At 46.2% G+C, this 19,391-nt stretch overlaps 1 protein-coding gene across 3 annotated transcripts in view; it reads right to left on the bottom strand.

Annotated features, from left to right (window-relative positions):
• Positions 1–258: 258 nt before the first annotated feature.
• Positions 259–19,391, bottom strand: part of lzts2a (leucine zipper, putative tumor suppressor 2a) — a 207,360-nt gene continuing 188,227 nt past the window's right edge. For all 3 annotated transcript variants that reach the window (XM_043713070.2, XM_043713078.2, XM_043713073.2), the window contains 3 exons: positions 18,574–19,089; positions 5,079–5,939; positions 259–3,194 (listed from right to left, as the gene is read on the bottom strand). In XM_043713070.2, coding sequence (XP_043569005.2) covers positions 2,502–3,194; positions 5,079–5,939; positions 18,574–19,050 — 2,031 coding nt within the window. In that variant the 5' untranslated portion in view covers positions 19,051–19,089 and the 3' untranslated portion in view covers positions 259–2,501. The remainder of the gene's footprint in view (positions 3,195–5,078; positions 5,940–18,573; positions 19,090–19,391) is intronic.

Consider the following 19,391-nt stretch of genomic DNA (forward strand, 5'->3'; position numbering starts at 1 on the left):
ACTTTCATCATTATTTTCATTTGGTTAAAATTTCTTATCAGACTGAATGCATATCACTTAATTAAGTGAAAGTGAGGACGGCAGATACTGGAGATTAGAGTGAAGAGGGTGGTGCTGGAAAAGCACAGCAGGTCAGGCAGCGTCCGAGAAGCAGGAAAATCGACATTTCTGGCAAAAGCCCTTCATCAGTCCTGATGAAGGGCCTTTGCCCGAAACATTGATTCTCCTGCTCCTCAGATGTTGCCTGACCTGCTGTGATTTCCCAGCACCACCCTCTCAACTTTATTACTTAATTAAGCAAAGTCATTGAGATATGGAGGAACACAATTATAGCAAATACCTTTTCTCAAACTTTCTACAAAATGATGAACATCATAAACAGATCTTTACAGTTATGCTGTTGCAGTGAAGAAAATGATCAGCTCTGACAGGTTTTGTTCTGCTTGAAGCTCTCTGCCTCTCCTCAGTATCTTTCTCAGCGCTGAGTTTGATGTTATTTTAAAAAATGCAGTTTGATCTCCTTGCTTTCCCTTGACCAAAGCAGCCAGGACCCCAGTTTTGCTGGCCAGCCAGTGACTCGACAGGTATTCCCAGATCAAGGAGAATGAGAGGGTTGGCACCCACACAGGCGCAGCGTATTGGGGGCACCTGCTGCATGGGGTCACTGGCGGGGGGGATGGACGGAAAGGAGAGAGATGGAATCCTTTCCAGCCAACTAGGTCCCAAGATTACAGGCAAAAAAACCCGTAGATGCTAGAATGAAGGGAGACAGGCAGGACGCTGGAAGAACACAGCAAGCCAGGCAGCATCAGGAGGTGGAGAAGTCAATGCTTTGGGTGGGACCCTTCTTCAGGTCCCAGGATTGGCTGAGAGCCTGTGGGAGTAGGAGAGTGAGCACATTGCCAAACAGCTCAGCATTTCCTAGGCATTCTAATGCTTAGTGAGCACCTGCCTGAAGGAAATATGTGTCCACTGCTGTCCCTGTGCAGTACTGAGTACTTGCTCTGTACACGCACAGTGTGACTTCAGGACAAGAGGTGGTGGGAATTCCTGATGAAGGGTCCTGCCTGAAACGTCGATTTTCCTGCTCCTCGAATGCTGCCTGCCCTGGTGTGCTTTTCCAGCGCCACACTCTATCCACTCTAACTCTCCAGCATCTGCAGTCCTCACCATCAACTATTGCTGGAATTCCTATTGGACTGCCCTGGCCTGGGTCCCTTCTCCTGACATCAATTGCAATGCTCAAAGACTGGGAACGATTAAACTCATCCCTATCCTTCTCCAAAACAACCAGCTCAGAAATAATGTGAAGAGGAGTCCTATAAGACTTGAAGCATTAATTCTGTTTTAGTCAGAGAGGAACTGGTCTGGGTGGTTTACTCTTCAGAGGGTCAGTGAGGACTTGTTGGGCTGAAGGGCCTGTTTCCACACTGTAGGGAATCTAATCTGTTTCTCTCCGTCCACAGGTGCTGCCAGACCTGCTGAGTTTCTCCAGTGGTCCCCCATGTGTGTTTCACATTTCCAGCATCCACAGTGTTTTGCTCTTATTACAAAAGCTTGACATGGACACATCCACATCCAATTTCGGAAACCACATGTCGCCCATGGGATCCCATTTCCAAACCTCACCTTTGCGTCATTGTTCTGCGTGCATTTGGAACATTCCGTGTCAGCAAAATGGGTAGGCAATGTGTTATTGAAATGTGATTAAAATGTATAACCAACATTACAAACAAATAGCCCAAGACAATGTGGTTAATGGTGGGCATCTTCAAATATACAAATGGCATAACATTCAGGCTCATTTCTACTTGAACAAGAAAGGAAATCAACTTCATCATTTCATGCCATTTTGTAACTCATTTTACCTTTCCAGGAGGATATTTAGGTTTTTATTTTATGTATTTTCATGTCTATAAGATTTGTCGCAGTTAATCTTTGTCATTATTGCTTTTGTTCCTTAGTGATGAAAGGCTTTTTCAGCCATTAGTCTTGTGATGGTGAATGAGTGACCAGGAGGAAGATTTGCCAATTGTTCTAGGAACGAGAAAAGCAGACTGACTCAAAGATAACACCAACATCCCCGTACTAGGAAACTGTAAACATAGTTGCTCGGCAGTGCTGGGGGCTGCTAACAGGGCCACCATTTCAACAACAATGGGCTGTTAACAGTATAAACAGTCTTTACACGTGAATACTGACTGCTTTATTTCATTTTATTTCCTCCCTCAGCTCATATGGCATGACATAGGACAGCATGTAATAGAAAAAGGAAGACAATAAGCTACCTCCAGGAAAGGAAAAGATTGAGGTGCCCAAACGCACCTGCAGGGAGAATGTATCAGGTTATCCAAAGCCGTTAAATGTCCTTTTATTGTGAACATCTGAATAAACTTGAACAGGTTAAAGACTTAAAATGATTGTCCATTCTGTCGGTATTAAATTTATCCAACACAAGATTTGGCATGGGTGCTTTTGTTTGTCACTAAAGTCTCTTTAAGTTAGATTTCTGTCGCAGTGATTTCCTCAAATCGAATCTCTTTGTTTTGCACTTCAATCCCACCTATTTCCCTGGACTCCAGTTCCAAAGTGAGTTGCCTCATCTCTCTTTCCAACTCTCGATTCCTCCTGTACATTTGAATATAGTTGTGTTGCAGTTGCTTCTGGTACCGAATCACTTTCTCTTTCTCGCCTTGCCAGGTGCGCCGCTCCACCTCGAAGTTCTCCAGCTGGTTCTCGCACCTCTTGCGTTCGTACATGAGCTCAGCCCTCAGTTTCTCCACCTGCTGCCTCAGGGTCTGATGGCTGTCCGTGTTTTGCCGCTGCACCTTGGCTTCGTCACTCTCGTACACCAGGGCAGGGTCTTCTTGCTCCTGGTTCATGTGTCTGGAGTGGCCCAGGGCTTCTCTCAGGCCCACTGTCTCCTCCTCCAGCTTTCCCACCTTCTCCCTCAGAAACTCGGCCTCGTTCTTCTTCCGCTGCAGCTCATTCTCACAGACCTCCAGCTCCAGGGTCTTTGTGTGGACAGAATCCCGGAACTCGTGAATCTCATCCTCGTGATCTTGGAGTTCAGCTCGTATCTCTCGGAGTTGAGCCTTCAAGGAGACGATTTCATTGCCTTTCAGAGAGACCTCAGCTTGTGAGTCCTTCAACTGCTGCTTCAGCAGAGAAATCTCTCCAGACTTCTGGCAAACCTAAAGGGAGGTAAGCAATGAACAGAATTAAAATTTTTGTTCAGCAAAGGTCTCCTCTCAATCCACTGCACTTTGTTCCAAATCATTCTCATCTTATTTACTCTTCAAATGTGGAAATGAGAGTAAAGAGCTCAGGTCTAGGGTTCTGGGAAAAGGGGAATAAAACAATAAAGGTTAAAGTCAAACATGAGTTTCCAGTATACTGTGGAAAGAGTAAGAGCTACAGAATAAGGATCAGATTAGTGTCGGGGAATTGTAGGATAAAAGGAACATATAACAGCAAATATTGCTGGAGAAACTTAGCAAGTCTGGCAACATCTGTGGAGAGAGAAACAGAGTTAACGTCTCAGGTCTAGTGACCCGACTTCAGATTAGAGCTGAAATGTTAACCTGTTTCTCTCTCTCCCAGACCTGCTGAGTTTCTCCAGCACTTCTCTGCCTGTGTTTGTTTCAGATCTCCAGCATCTGCAAGTTCTTCATTTTATTGAAGGATACAGGGATGTGGAACAGTTGTGGTAAGAGAGGAAGAGGGAAAAGGTGAACAACGAGAGAGAGAGAGAACTAATTATAAAGAAAGGGAGATTAATTAAACACCTGACATGAGGGAGACACATGAGAAGACTGTGAGACTTGAACGGGTTGAGAAAAGGTTTACAAAGATGTTGCCAGGGTTGGAGAATTTGAGCTATAGGGAGAGACTGAATAGACTGAGGCTGTTTTCCCTGGACCGTTGGAGGCTGAGGGGTGACCTTAACGATTTTTAAGAAGATTTGTAGCTCAGGTTGATGATAAGTGTGTAAGTTAACTCACTGAGCTTGAAGGTTCGTTTTCAGATGTTTCATCACCATACTAGAGTTCTGGGTGGAGCACTGGGGACTTTCTCTGATAATGTGACCTAGCATGGTGACAAAACATCTGAAAACAAACCTTCCAACTCAGTGAACTAACTTACATACTTACCTCATGCAGGTTTATAAAATCATGAAGGGCATAGATAGATGTTTTCCCTGGTTTGGGAGAGTCCAAATCTAGATGCCATAGGTTTAGGGTCAGAGGGGAAAGATATAAAAGGGACATAACACTCTCTGGAAAAAGTTGGCCCTTATGTGTATGGAATGAGCTGCCAGAGGAAGCGGTGGAGGCTGGTACAATTACAATATTTAAAAGGCATCTGAATGGGTATATGATTAGGAAGGGTTTGGAGGGATATGGGTTGAGAGTGTGTTGCTGGAAAAGCACAGCAGGTCAGGCAGCATCCATGGAGCAGGAAAATCGACATTTTGGGCCAGAGCCCTTCATCAGGAATCTATCAGCATCTGTGGACCTCACTGTCTCCTTAGACGGATATAGGCCAAGTGCTGGCAAATGGGACTAGATTAGTTTCGGATATCTGGTGGGCATGGGCGAGTTGGACCTAAGGGTCTGTTTCTGTCTGTACATCTCTATGACCTATGACCTCCCAATGGGGCATATTAACAGGCTTCAAGAAAAGCTGACATCATTATAAAAGGAAAATTAAGGACAACAGTTCCAGGTGTCAGGAATTCCAGTTATGCTGATAGACTGGAGAAGTTCGGAAGGGTTTCCTTCACTCATTAAGCAGCTTCTTAGGGAGTCGAGACTCAACCATGTTACTCTGGGTCTGGAGTCACACATAGACCAGATCAGCTCAGTACGGCCTGAGAGACAAGACGGGCTTTCACAACAATCCAAAATAGTGACTGTGACCTGGAAACTGAGGCGAGCTTCCAATTTCAGAAATTAAATACAAATTCCACCAGCTGTCACAGGAGGATTCAAACCCAAGAAACCCCCGAGTGCCTGCTTTGCTAGCCTCGTACCCAAAGTGCCTGTCGAAAGGAAGCCAATCCTGCAGTGACCTACCTCCCATTTGGTTTCCTCCAGTCTGGGCCCGAGCTCGGTTTGCTCTTTTTCGATAGTCGCATACTTCTTCTCCAGGAGTTCGCGTTCCTGCAGCAATTGGGCAAAGTCCTCCTGAAGTTTCTTCTTCTCCTGCTGGAGTTGGAAGAGCTGCAGCTGCAGGACCTGCTGCACCCTCTGGGCCTTCTGGGCATTCTGCTTGAGCTTGTTGGTGCAGCTCTGCCTCAGCTCCTCCATCTCCTGCTCACAGCGGCACCGCTTCGCCTCATAGAGCCGGCACAGGGCAGACTCGCTCTCGTCCAGGCCCAGGCGCAGCTGCTGCAGCTCGGCGTCGCGTTCCCTCAGCTTGTCCTCCAGCTCACGGACCAGCAGCTCGTGGGCGGAGATCGGCGAGCGGTCGCAGGAGCCGCCATCAGACAGTAGGGGCCCGCGGCTGGTCAGCGACGCTGTGCTCTTGCTGGACGAGGAGCGGCCGCTGTCGGAGTTCGACAGTCCCCCCGGCATGCCCCTCTCATGGAACACGTGCTGCTGCTGCTGCTGCCCTCCAGCCTCTATGGCTCCCCCCTCGAGGTGTGGCCCACAGCCTGTGCTGTACGTCGGGAGGCTGGACAGGGAGTTCCTCCCAGAGTCCGACATCGTTCCCGAGTGCACGCTGCTCCTGCAGTTGTACGCCTGCAAGGAGCTGGGCTTTTCCACAGAGTTCACCGAGCTCACTGAGCCCCCGTTGAACAAGATGTTGAGACTGCCCTGACTGTCGGACAGCCCCCCGTTAGCCAGACGAGGGACAAGGTACTGCACCGAGCTCCTGTTCTTGGTCAGCACCGGCTTGAACGCTGTTGGTCTGATCAAGTTCTTCTCGATGTTCTGAAACACCAATAAACATTAATGACAAAACAAACAATCCCACAGATAGAGAGAGAAAAATAAGAGATCGGTCATTTCAACAATGTCGTTTATAAAGTTAAAAATCACACAACACCAGGTTATAGACCAACTAGCCCAGCTAACTTTCAGAGTGCTCCACAACCACCTGATGAAGGAGCAGCGCTCTGAAAGCTAGTGCTTCCAAATACACCTGTTGGACTATAACCTGGCGTCATGTGATTTTTAACTTTGTCCACCCCAGTCCAACACCGGCACCTCCACATCATGTCGCTTAGAAAAGCGGTGGGTGATGGTTTGGTTTTATTGAAAGCAGGCTGAAGAGGCAATAACCCTTCACTGTTTAATAAACGGAAGGTATTGCTGGACCAACAGTTTCCTTGGCCTTACCATTTCTGGCTCCTGACTACCGGGGAAGCTGTAACCTTTTGTCAAATATGCTCCCAGGTCCCTTTAACTCCCCTCCACAGTCCTGTCCTGCATAGCCAAGTCAATCACTCAGGGCCCTCTTGTGGGAGCAGTGGTCATGTCTGTACCCCTGGACCGGGAGGCCTGGGTTCAAGTCCCATCTGCTCCAGAGGCGTATAAAACATCACTGAACAGATTATGTAGAGTCCTACAGCACGCAAACAGATCCTTCAGTCCAACCCGCCCATCCCAACCATATCCTAAATTAACCTACTCCCATTTGCCAGCACTTGGCCTACATCCTTCTAAACCAGGGGTGGGGAACCTGCGGCTTTAAGACCATTGAGTGTGGCCTTTTGAATGAATCCAAGGTTTGCAGAACAAATCTTTTATTTTTTTATTAATATGTTTTTTCTCATCCTTTTTTATTTTTATTTTAATCTTAAAATGAATGTATTTAAAATACCAGAGAGTAAAGGAAAATTCAACGAAATAATCCTCACAGGCTGACCGCCACAATTAAAATACATAATTGAAGTTTCTTGGATGCGGCCTTATTAGATTACAACTAACATAATGCGGCCTTTCCAAAATGAAAAGGTTCCCCACCTCTGCTCCAACCCCTTTCTATTCATGTCCCCATCCAGATGCTTTTTAAATGTTGCAATTGTACCAGCCTCTACCACATCCTCTGGCAGTTCATTCCATACACGTACTACCCTCTGTGTGAAAAAGTTGCCCCTTAGGTCTCTTTTATATCTTTCCCCTTTCACCCAAAACCTATGCCTTCTAGTTCTGGACTCCCCCACCCAGGGAAAACACCTGTCTATTTATCCTATCTATGCCCCTCATGATTTTATAAACCTCTATAATTAGAAGTGGATTAGAAACATAAGTTAAAATAAAAAAAACACCAAACTCTCTGGCCAGGTAATAATCGAACATTCAGAGCTGGTCATGAGGATGTTTACTGGAGCTACAGGGGACTCCACACACTCTTTTATCGGGGAAACAGATCAAAACAAGACCTTCACAACCTGTGAGGAGAGGCTAGAACTTCAAATGGAAGTTGATGCAGTAGGTGGACATGTGACAAGTGAAATTCAATACAGAGAAAGGTGAGGTGATCCATTTTGACATGAAGAACATGGACAGCAATTATAAAAGAAAGGTTACGATCTATAAGGTGCATGGGAGCAAAGAGACCTGGATGCATAAGTTATTAAAGGTAGTAGGACAAGTGGACAGAGCAGTGAATAAAGCAGACAATATTTTAGACTTTCATAATGGAACATAGAGCGCAGGAGTAAGCAGCTTCTGTTAAACTTGTACCTGACATCAGTTCGACCTCAGCAGGAATACTAAGAACAGCTCTAGGCAGTACACTTTGGAAAGATGTGAACACATTTCAGAGAGTGCAGAAGAGATTGATGAGAATGCTTCCAATGATGGAAAAATTCACTTTTGAGGATGGATTGGATAAGCTGTAACAGTTTACTCTAGAGAGGAGAAAGTTATGATGAGATTTGATAGAAGTTTTCAAAATCAGGAGGGATCTGGACAAAGAGGAGACGGAGAAATTGTCCCACTCTTTAGAGGATTGAGAACAGAGGGCACAGATTTGAATAAGTTCCAAAAGAAGCAAGTGTGAGATAAGAAAAAGATGTTCTCACACAGCGAGTGGTTAGAGTCAAGAGCACACAGCCTGGGAGTGTGGCAGAGGCAGGATGTGGGGGGAGAGAATGAGAAAGAGAGATAGAGAGGAACTGAGAGAGTGATAGGCAGACAGAGAGAGTGATAGGCAAACAGAGAGAAAGAGGTCAGAGTCGAAAAGTGTGGCACTGGAAAAGCACAGCAGGTCCAGCAGCATCCAAGGAAAAGGAGAGTTGATGTTTCGGGATAAAGTAGGTGGGGATGTTCTGAGGGGGAGAGAGGGGGATTGAGACAGAGGAACAAAGAAAGAGAGAGACTGAGAGAAAGAGACAGAGAAAGAGAGGGGGGACTGAGAGGGACAGAAAGAGAAAGAGACACAGAGAAAGAAAAATTGAGAGGCACTGAGAGAGAGAGAGAAAGACAAAGAAAGACAGAGAGAGAGAGAAAAACACACAGAAAAAGACAGACAGCCAGGGACAGAGAGAAGAACAAAGAGATAGGGCAGAGAGAGAGAAAGAGACACAGAGAGAGAAACTGAGAGATGAAATAACAAAGAAAGAGACAGCGGTGAAAGAGACAGAGAGAGAAATCTTGATCCAATCACAGGTTTTTGCTGATGCTTATAAACCACTAGTGAAGCCTCATTCCCATAGTTTCAGATGCCATCTGAACTTGATTAAATTACTGTTGTTTATTCACTTTCACAGTTCCATACATAGTGCACTCTGGAGGAAATAAATAATTCAAAGCGAAGATTGCTTTTTCGGAACGTTAGAAAGCCCTCCAGGAACCAAAGTCGTGTTTGAAGCAGAGCTTTTTAAATGGAGCTGTTGCTGTTTGCTAATCACTGCACTCCACCCCCCCCCCCCCCCCACCCCCCAACCAATGCTGACAAACTCGCACAGATCTTGTGAGTGCACAGGGCCCAGTGTTATTACATCAAACCTTTCTGAGATTTGGCTGCCATTCTGATGGAGGTGTTAGCCTGTAGACAAGAAGTCTTAGCCCTGGCTATGGACTGCCAGGGAAAAGCCCTCTTCCCCACTCTGGGTTTGCAGAAAGCACAGCCAAACACTTCCCCAGGATTTTGATGTCAGCTGTCTTGAGGGTGAGGGGGAGAGGGTTGTGTGGTGCAAGGACTATGATGCATCATAAATCATCACAGTGGGATGTGACAGGCTGAGATTACAGTCTGAAAAACCACATCAGGTGAAAAACTGCATCTTCATGCTGTGCACTGAGAGAGACAGTGACACTGTTCTTCATTGACTCAGACAATACACACACACAGGCTGGTGTACAGAGACCCAATGTACAATAATGTAACAACATCCACACTAATCACCACATTAACGATTATGGTGGCTCGGTTTCAAGATGATTACCATTTCATTATCAGGACATAATGAGTAGATACTTTATATTATGCATTAACTGGGTTTAATTCACGGAAACACTAAATACATGGAATTGTACATGATCAGCTGATACTTCTACACTTCACATTAACATTGCATTCTCAATCATTAGAACTAGTTGCCCTGGATGATAGCATATAAATCAACAGGTATTAACATGGCCACAATTGTTTTGGCACCAAAATCTACACTTAGGCCTGTATTTTGGCACCACATCCACAAACGTCCACTCCCTCCACCACCGGCGCTCAGTAGCAGCAGTGTGTACTATCTACAGGACACACTACAGAAATTCACCAAAGATCCTCAGACAGCACCTTCCAAACCCATGACTACTTCCATCTAGAAGGACAAGGGCAGCAGACAGATGGGAACACCACCCCCCTGCAAGTTCCCCTCCAAACCACTCACCACCCTGACTTGAAAATATATCGCCGTTCCTTCACTGTCACTGGGTCAGAATCCTGGAATTCCCTCCCTAAGAGCATTGTGGGTCTACCCACAGCACATGGACTGCAGCGTTTCAAGAAGGCAGCTTATCCCCACCTTCTCAAGGGGCAACTAGGGATGGGCAATAAATGCTGGGCCCAGCCAGTGACACCCACGTCCCATGAGAGAATTAAAGGTAATTGTTCTGCTGGATGAAGTGACCAGAGGACAATTTTCCAGTTGGAATGTGTGTTCTAAGCTGGAGAAGCCACTATCTCAGTTGGGGCAGTACACCTTTGTCTGATTTCTGAAGTTGCTGACTGAAACATGACAACCAGAAATAGTTTGGAATGGCTGATTTTCCAGGTATAAGCCAGACAACAAAATATTAAACATGGTGGTAGCGTTAGTGTATACACTGCACCCTCAAATGTCACGGGCTTTATTAATATAGGTATAAGAATCAATATCATATGCTCCTGCTGAATTACACCCTGGCACCTTTTGCCTGTTCAAATATGGGACTTATACACTGCTTGATATCCCATTGCCAATATTAACTGACAGTGAATGTGGCTGGTTCAATGCTGGCTGTCTCCAAGAAAATGGGAGCTGCTTCCTGAGTACTAACTAACTGCTGCAATTGTCATCAAAATGGAAGGTTTGCAAACACTCAACAAAACATCAGAGCTACCAGTGAACATTACAGAGCTCCATGTGGCCCTCTCTCTCCTAATTGCTTTCCCATCTCGATCAATCAACAATCCTTTCTATTCCAAAGAAGGGTCATGCTGAACTTTAAACATTGCGTTGCTTCTCTCTCTGCAAATGCAACCATTCCTGTTAAGTTTCTCCAGCAATCTCTGAAGATAAAAGCAATGTATCTGAAAACCAAACAATAACTTCCTTCTTCTATATCTTCCCATCACCCCTTCACCCTGAGAGTACCACCAGTCATTTCCAGAAAGCACCCCTCCCCTCCCAACACTCTGATCATCCTGCTGTAGTCTGGAACCTATCTCTCCTTGTGATCCGTCATTTCCAAAATCTCATGGGCATTTCCCAGTGAGCTGTCTCAGAGATACCCAAAATCAGACAGAGGACCAAGGTGCTGTATTGGGTGTGCCTCAGGATTAACCCTTCCATGCAAGGATCATTCCCTGTGCCCGGTTCCTGCTAGACTTGAGCAAGCTGTTAACTTTTATCAGCCCCCTGAATGAGCATGGGTATTTGTGTAGAACAGCTGAAAAATAACATGGTGGGTATACCTAACCTACATTGATTTACAGAAAGTCTGCCTTCTTGAACTCCTGCAGTACATGTTGACCCACAATGCCCTTAGGGAGGGAATTCCGGATTCTGACACAGTGACAGTGAAGGAACGGTGATATATTCCCTAACCAGGATGGTGAGTGGCTTGGAGGGGAATTTGCAGGGGGTGGTGTTCTCATGTATCTGCTGCCCTTGCCCTGCTTGATGGAAGTGGTTGTGGGTTTGGAAGGTGCTGTCTTGGTGAGTTTTGATAATACACACTGCTGCTAGTGAGTGTTGGTGGTGGAGGGAGTGAGTGCTTGTGAATGTGGTGCCAATCCAATGGGCTGCTTTGTTCTGGAAGGTAGTAGACAAGCAGGAGGCTGGAAGAACACATCAAGCCAGGCAGCATAAGGAGGTGGAGAAGTTGATGTTTCTGGTGTAACCCTTCTTCAGGACTGGGGGGTGGGTGTAGGGGGAGCTGCAGATAAAGGGGGTGGCGGGTGCAGGGTGGTGAAGTGGGATAGCTGAAGACAGGTAGAGGGTACAACCTGGTTGGTCATTGGGAGGAATGAATCTGCTTGGTGGCAGGGAGCAGTGGAAGGGATGGGGAAGGGGCTGGGAAGGGAGTCGGTGGACGGAAGGAAAGGTTATTTGAAATTGGAGAACTCAGTGTTGAGTCCTACGGGCTGTAGGCTGCCCAGGCGGAAGGTGAGGTGTTATTCCTCAATTTGCAGTTTGGTTCATTGTGACAATGGAGGAGGCCAAGCATGGTCATGTTGGAGAGGGAGTGGGAAGGGGAACTAAAATGGTGGTGACTGGGAGGTCCGGTCGGCCCCTGTCGGCCTGACTGCGATGCTCGGTGAACCGTTCCCTCAGTTTACATTTGGTCTCCCCGATGTAGAGAAGACCACATCGAGAGCACCTGATGCAGTAAATGAGGTTGGAGGAGAGGCAGGTGAACCGCTGTCTCACCTGGAACGACTGTTTGGGGCCCTGGATGGAGGTGAGGGGGGTGGTGTACCAGCAGGTTTTACATCATTTCCGGTTGGAGGGGAAGGTACCTAGGGGGCTTGGATGGTGTGGGATGTGAGTGCAAAGAGTGGCGTGAACCAAGGACTGTCGAAGGGAACGGTCCTTGCGGAAGGCAGAGAGGAGTGGTGAGGAGAAGATGTTCTTGGTGGTGGGGTCTAGCTGGAGTTATGGAAGTATTTAAGAATGATGTGTTGGATGTAGAGACTGGTGGGGTGGTAGGTGAGGACAAGGGGGACTCTGTCTTTATTGTGTTTGGGAGGGGGGTTTAGAACAGTGGAACAGGAATGGGGGTAGTGAAATGGAGAGCTGCTTGGTTGATAGAGGGAGGAAAAGCACGTTGTTCAAAATAGGTGGATATCTGGGATGCTTGGGAGTGGAATGCCTCCTTGTCCAAGCAGATGCAGTGGAGGTGAAGGAATTGGGAGAACGGGATGGAGTTCTTGCAGGATACTGCGAGGGAGGAGGTGTAGTCCAGGTAGTTATGGGAGTCTGTGGGTTTGTAGTAAATATCCGTCTGGATGCGGTCAAGCTTCTTGAGTGTTGTTGAAGATGCACTTATCCAGGCAACTGGGGAGGATTCCATCGTGTCAATAATTCTTTTCTAAATCCAAGTTATCTTCCTCAAAGGGTAAGAGGTTGAAGCTAAAGTTATTGATGTCTCTACATTACTCCTGTCCTCCAACACTCTAAATTTCTTCGGGCTCCTCCAATTCCGGCCACCTTGCACTGCCCCCAATTCCACTGCTTCACCATTGAGCTGCCTGGACCCTAATGTCTGGAATTACACATCTAAATCTCTCCACACCCTCCTTACATCTTTAAACTGTTTGACTATGTGACCAGGTGCCTGTTCCAATCTACTCTTGTGAAGCTCAAGGTCACCAGTGTGCTTGCCCACATTCCTGTGAAGTGGTTTGGAGTTCTTTTGCTGCATTAAAAGGTGCTTTATAAATGCAGGTCATTGTTGGAGTGTGCTCCTGATGTGCCAGTTACATGGTCCACCACATGACCAATCAATCATTCATTAAAACAGTGAACAAAAAGGGGCATTCATCGAAAGAACTCACTGCCTTAAGATGTTCCCCAACATGACTGTCAGACAATTAAGTACATTTCAGAATGTTGACACCATTGTAAAAACAGTTTGCACACAGATGGAACTTGTGCACAGAAAGCTCTCATAAACTAGACCTGAGTTTCTTTTTTATTTAACAGAAAAAGCGAATGGGGAGTGAAAATGAGCAGATAATTTTAAACCCAGCTCAGCTGGAAGCCATCGGTTAAATCAGAAGCAGTAGGTGATGAGATGCCAATGTATTAGCCAGAATGGACTGGGACACCCATTCCCCCTCCTCACCCCCACCACAGCATCACAACGCTGTTAGATTTGCTCTCCTCAATTGTTAAGTTGCAGTGCTGGGTAACTTCAAGGAAACATCGAGTAACTCTTGGATTTGGTTTTTTGAGAAGTCTGCATCATCTGTGGCTAAACAAACAAGGGTCAAAAAGTGTGGCGCTGGAAAAGCACAGCAGGTCAGGCAGCATCCAAGGGACAGGAGAATCAACGCTTCAGACAGAAGCCTGATGAAGTACTAATACCCGAAATATCGACTTTCCTGCTCCTCGGATGCTGCCTGACCTGCTGTGCTTTTCCAGCGCCACACTTTTCGACATGGACTCTCCAGCATCTGCACCCCTCACTTTCTCCGAAACAGTGAAATGACAGATCACGTTAAACTGCAACAAATGCCATGTGAATCCACAAAGTTTAGCAATGGGCCTGAGGATTGGGGCAGGTTTTAAGAAGCAGCAAAGAATGTCTACAAAGATAATAAGGAGGTGGAAAGCAGGGGGTGTGCATAACTGGAGTACTGTTTGCAATTTGGATTTCCTTGTTTGAATACAATTTCATTAGAAACAGTTTGGAGAAGATTCACTCAACTCATTCCTGGGATGAAAGAGCAGCTTTATGAAGGTGAACAGGCCAGGCTGAAACATGGTGGGGTTTGGAAGAAACTTCATTAAATCACACACGATCTTGAGGGGGGTGGACAGAGCAGACACCAGGGTGTACTTCCATTTGTAGGGAGACTAAAACAAAAGAACTTTTAAGGCAAAAATGAAGAGAGCTGATTTCTCTCGAAAGGCGGTTAGACTGTGGTATTCTCTTCCCTGGACAGTAGTGGATGTGGGCAGCTCTTTAGATCAATGTAAGGTGAGTCTGATAGATTTTTAACAAAATGACGTCATAGCCACCATCATCACAGAACACTATAGGCTGCTCTCTCATCACAGAGGCACAAAGAGAGAGAGAGAGAGAGCCAGAGAGAGACAGATACACAGAGAGAGAGAGAGAGAGACAGGGAGAGAGAGAGACAAAGAGAGAGACAGAGAGAGAGAGAGAGACAGAGAGAGAGAGAGACAGAGAGATAGAGAGAGACAGATACACAGAGAGAGAGAGAGAGACAGAGAGATCGAGAGAGACAGATTCAGAGAGAGAGAGAGACAGAGACAGAGATGGAGAAGTGGAGAAAGAGATGGAGACAGAGAGACAGGGAGAGAGAGATAGAGAGACAAAGAGATGGAGAGAGAAAGATAGATACAAAAACACAGAGACATATATATATATAGACAGAGAGACAGAGAGAGTCAGAGCGAGACAGAGACAGAGAGAGAGAGAGAGCTGGTGGTGGGTTTAACCCAAGGGTCTCCACATCTCAGGTGTGGGGCAAAACTGAGAAAGTGGAGCTGAGACCACCCAGCCAGGACATTACTGAATGGTTAAGCAGGCTTGAAGGGCCGAATGGTTTCCTATTGCTCTAAAGTCCCATGAAGTCCTAACAGCATTTAAGATGTGTCGGAGGTACTATGCTACAATTGTAGCACTCTTACTAGGCCTATCCTTCCAGACCCCGGGTCCCAAAGTTCAAATGATTGCATTCACCTTCCAAACAATTGTATGAAGGCAGTCAGCCTCAATTATTTCATTCCATTTCTCACAAACTAGGAGCAGGAGGAGGCCATTCAGCCCCCTGCGCCTGATCTGCCATCCAAAATGGTCATCCAACTCTGTAAGCTGTTCCCTCTTTCTCCCCCATACTCTTTGATCCCTTTAAGAATTATATCTAAGTCCTTCTTGAAAACATTCAGTGTTTTGGCCTGAAACGCGTTCTGTGGCAGAGAATTCCACAGGCCGCCCACTCGCTGGGGAAAGACATTTCTCCTTTTAAGCAATATTTGTAAGTTTAGAAATGTCTTGTTTAAAGTATACTAGGTAAGGATGGCGGATTTCCTTCTCTGAGTTTTATGATGATGGTTACAAGGTCACAATTAGGACTGATTTTAAATTCCAGACTTCAATTCACATTTCACCACCAGCCAAAATGGATTTCTGAATTCACGTCCTCCAGTGCACTAAGCTGGTATTCGGGATTACCCATCGAGTGCCAAAACCACTCCCCCAACCAAGTCCCTGTAATAATCTGAGTAATGGTGAGAGGAGGGCGGATTGTAAATTTACTCAACTAATATACTCGGAATTAAAAGGTGCTTAATCTCAGTAGATAATGATAAATGTAGCAGATTGATTGAAAACCCATTCATTAACTTGGGGACGGAAACCTGCCGTCCTTACTCGGTCTGGCCTACACCATGACTCCTGACCCACAGCTCTCTGCAATATCCGAGCAAACCCCATACGGCAAGAGGTGTCTTACCATGAGACAATTCAAAGTGGGAAATAAACTAGAAAAGAAGATCTACGAGGGTACTACCTGGGCTGGAAGGTTTGAGTTATAGGGAGAGTTGCATAGACTGGGGCTCCTTTCCCTGGAGGGTAGGAAACTGAAGGCTGACCTTATAGAGTCATAGGGATGTACAGCACGGAAACAGACCCTTCGGTCCAATGCCAACCAGGTATCCCAACCCAACCTAGCCCCACCTGCCAGTACCCACCCCATATCCCTCCAAGATCTATAAAATCATGAGAAGCATATGTAAGGTAGACAGCCAACAGCTTTTCCCCAGGGTAGGGTAGTCTAAAACTATAGGTTTAAGGTGAGAACGAAGATGTACAAAACGGGTCCAGAGGGGCAATTTTTTCACACAGAGGGTGGCGAGTGTGTGGAATGGGCTGCTGGAGGGAGTGGTGGAGGCAAATACAATTTTGTCCTTTAAGAAACATTTAGACACGGACATGGATGGGATAGGTGTGGAGGGATAAGGACCATATGCAGGCAAATGGGACTAAGTTAATGGTGAAAACTGGGTGGCATGGACGAGTTGGACCGAAGGGCCTGTTTCCATGCTGTAGGCCTCCCTGACTCTCTATGCTTGCTTTGCCAGCTGCTAACAGACAAAACAAAATAAAATCATTTCCTCTTTTGTATTCCATCCTGGGAAAAGTGTGCAGCAGCATTGAGTGTACAAGGACCCTGGACTCTTTCTGAACAACTGTTACACAACAAGAGCATGCCCTGTATAAAACCCAGCACCTTTCTCCGAACAACTTTATCCTGTCAGCAGAACACTAGAAACAGTGGAGGTCCTTGTCCATTCTCCAATCTCCCTCTGAACCAGTTTTTAAAATTGTCTCGACCTTGCTAAGAATGTGTGTGGAAGACGGGTCATTGTTAAACTGGAATCTAGAACGTGCAAATGATTTGGCCCCAACTAAAGTCTGCTCCTAATGCTCCCTCTGAAGCCATCCCATTAGCAGATCCTTCTATTTGACTCTCTATCATATCCTTCATTACCTCAATGCCACTGACACCAATTCATTAAATCCGTACAGCATGGAACCAGGCCATTCAGCCCATCGAGTCCACACCGATCCTCCTAAGGACATCCCACCCAGATTCATGCCCCCTGCCCTGACCCTATGCAACCCGGCATTTCTCATGGCCAATTCACCCTGACCTGCACATCTTTATCGCTCCGGAGGAAACCCAAGCAGACACGGGGAGAATGTGCAACATCCACACAGATAGTCGCCCGAGGTGGGAATCGAACCCAGATCCCTGGCGCTGTGAGGCAGCAGTGCTAACCACTGAGCCACCGTGCCAGCCTCGAAAAAATACATTGAGCAATCAAAACAAATCTGAGAGAAGAGATTCCTCCTGAATTTGGTATTGGATGTAAGAGGTTATCTTATCTTGGTGACTTTTAGTCTTACTCTCCTTACAGTGATCAATCTCTACACCCACCCTAAAAAAAAACACTCTTAATGTTTTAAAGACTTCTCTGAAGTTTCCCCCCCCCCACCCCCAGTCTTTCCTGAAGAGTTCTTGGTTGTGGTCATGTTCTTGTGAATCTTTTCTGTACCTTCTCCAGTGCCTTCACATCCTGCTTATGAAATGGGGCACTGGATCCACACACACTGCACTGACTAGGAGAAACTGAGGGCTGCAGATGCTGGAAAGTTAGAGTCAAAAAGTGTGGCGCTGGAAAAGCACAAATAGATTCAACACACAGTAGGTTAACTATTTGTGCAGTATTGAGAGTGTGTTTTTGGAAAAGGTCAGGCAGCATCCCAGGAGCAGGAGAATCGACATTTCGGGCATAATCCCTTCATGAGGTTGATTGGTTGTCATCAGAATTCTTGAAGAAAGGCTTATGCCTGAAACATCGATCCTCCTACTCCTTGGATGTTGCCTGACCTGCTGTGCTTTTCCAGCACCATATTTTTCAACATTACTCTGTGCGGGGTGGACATTTGTGAACAAACCATTCAGAGGTGCTTTTAAAATTGCTTTGTGCATTTTATTAAATGCACATGTTTAATCCACTGAGAACAAATAGATTCAACACACAGTAGGTTAACTATTTGTGCAGTATTGAGAGTGTGTTATTGGAAAAGGTCAGGCAGCATCCCAGGAGCAGGAAAATCGATGTTTCAGGCATACGAAATTCCAGATGAAGGGCTCTGGCTTGAAACATCAATTCTCCTGCTCCTCGGATGCTGCCTGACCTGTGCTTTTCCAGCAACACAGTCTCAACTCTGATCTCCAGCATCTGCAGACCTCAGAGTCTCCTATTTGTGTTGTATGATTAGCCTGGGATGTAATTAATTCAAAGCAATTATGTTCTGCAGCAGGACCAGGGGACTGAGCCGGATGATCAACAATGATCATATTGAATTGCAGGACAGACTCGAAGGGCTGAATGGCCTACTCTTGCTCCTCTTTTCTACGTTTCCCCAGGAGCTTGTCTGCTAATCTACAACAGGAGGGGCAAGAGGCTGGAAGAACACAGCAAGCCAGGCAGCATCAGGAGGTGGAGAAGCCAACGTTTCAGGTATAATCCTTCTTCTGGACTGATCTATAAGAGGAGGGCACACTGTTGTGATGATGTGACAACACAACTCACATGGTATGTCAGTAGGCCATCACATTGCCCACGAAAAGGTGCCAATCGTGACTCACCTTCTCGAGTTTGCCTGAGACTGGAATTATTTTTGGAGGGGGCCCTTGGATATTTCCATTGGTCGACCTGGCTTCGTGGAAATCTTCAGGATTGCTGCAAGGGCTGCTGGGCGATTCTGTCATGCTCCAGACTCCATTGCGATGGTCTTCGGTTAAGTAAGCATAAGTCCCACTTTTTCCAACTGCTGAACATTGCCTCTTGGAAGCTACTCCACCAATACAGTCCTGAGAGTAGCCATTTTTGAGGTGCCCATCCTGTTGCCTGAAAATGTTTGGCATTTGGCCGGTCTTGCGACATTTGCTATTGTACTCTGTAGCCTTGCAGTGCTTGTCATGATAGTTGCGCCCTGATACGAGACTGCCAACACTTCCCATGGTGCTCTGCAAGATCGGCGATGCTGCAGATGTTTGCAGTTTGTGCTCACTCTCAGGATTCTGATGCTCAGAAGCTATGGGCATTGCCTGAATCATTGCCATGGCGATGAATTGTCACAATGTCCGCAGTATTTGGGCTCCCTGGCAATCAGATAAGACAAAGACAAAAACAATTAGTGAAATGCAATGCTGGAAAAAATAGACATTTCAACATTTACATTCACAGGAAAAGTATCTCCAAGAGATCACGCTGCGTGATGCACTAGCACATTGCAATTTTACCACTTCAATCCAATCCAAAACATCGAACAGTGGAGCAGGAATAGGCCATCCAGCCCTTTCAGCCTGCTGCACCATTCAATATAGTCACGGCTGAACAGTGCCCTGTTCCCACTTTCTCCCCACACTCTTCGATCCCTTTAGCACTGAGAACTAGATCTATC

This window comes from Chiloscyllium plagiosum, unplaced genomic scaffold, assembly GCF_037043375.1.
Source record: "Chiloscyllium plagiosum isolate Xiang-an unplaced genomic scaffold, Cpla_swu_hap1 HiC_scaffold_22, whole genome shotgun sequence".
Lineage (NCBI taxonomy): Eukaryota > Metazoa > Chordata > Chondrichthyes > Orectolobiformes > Hemiscylliidae > Chiloscyllium > Chiloscyllium plagiosum.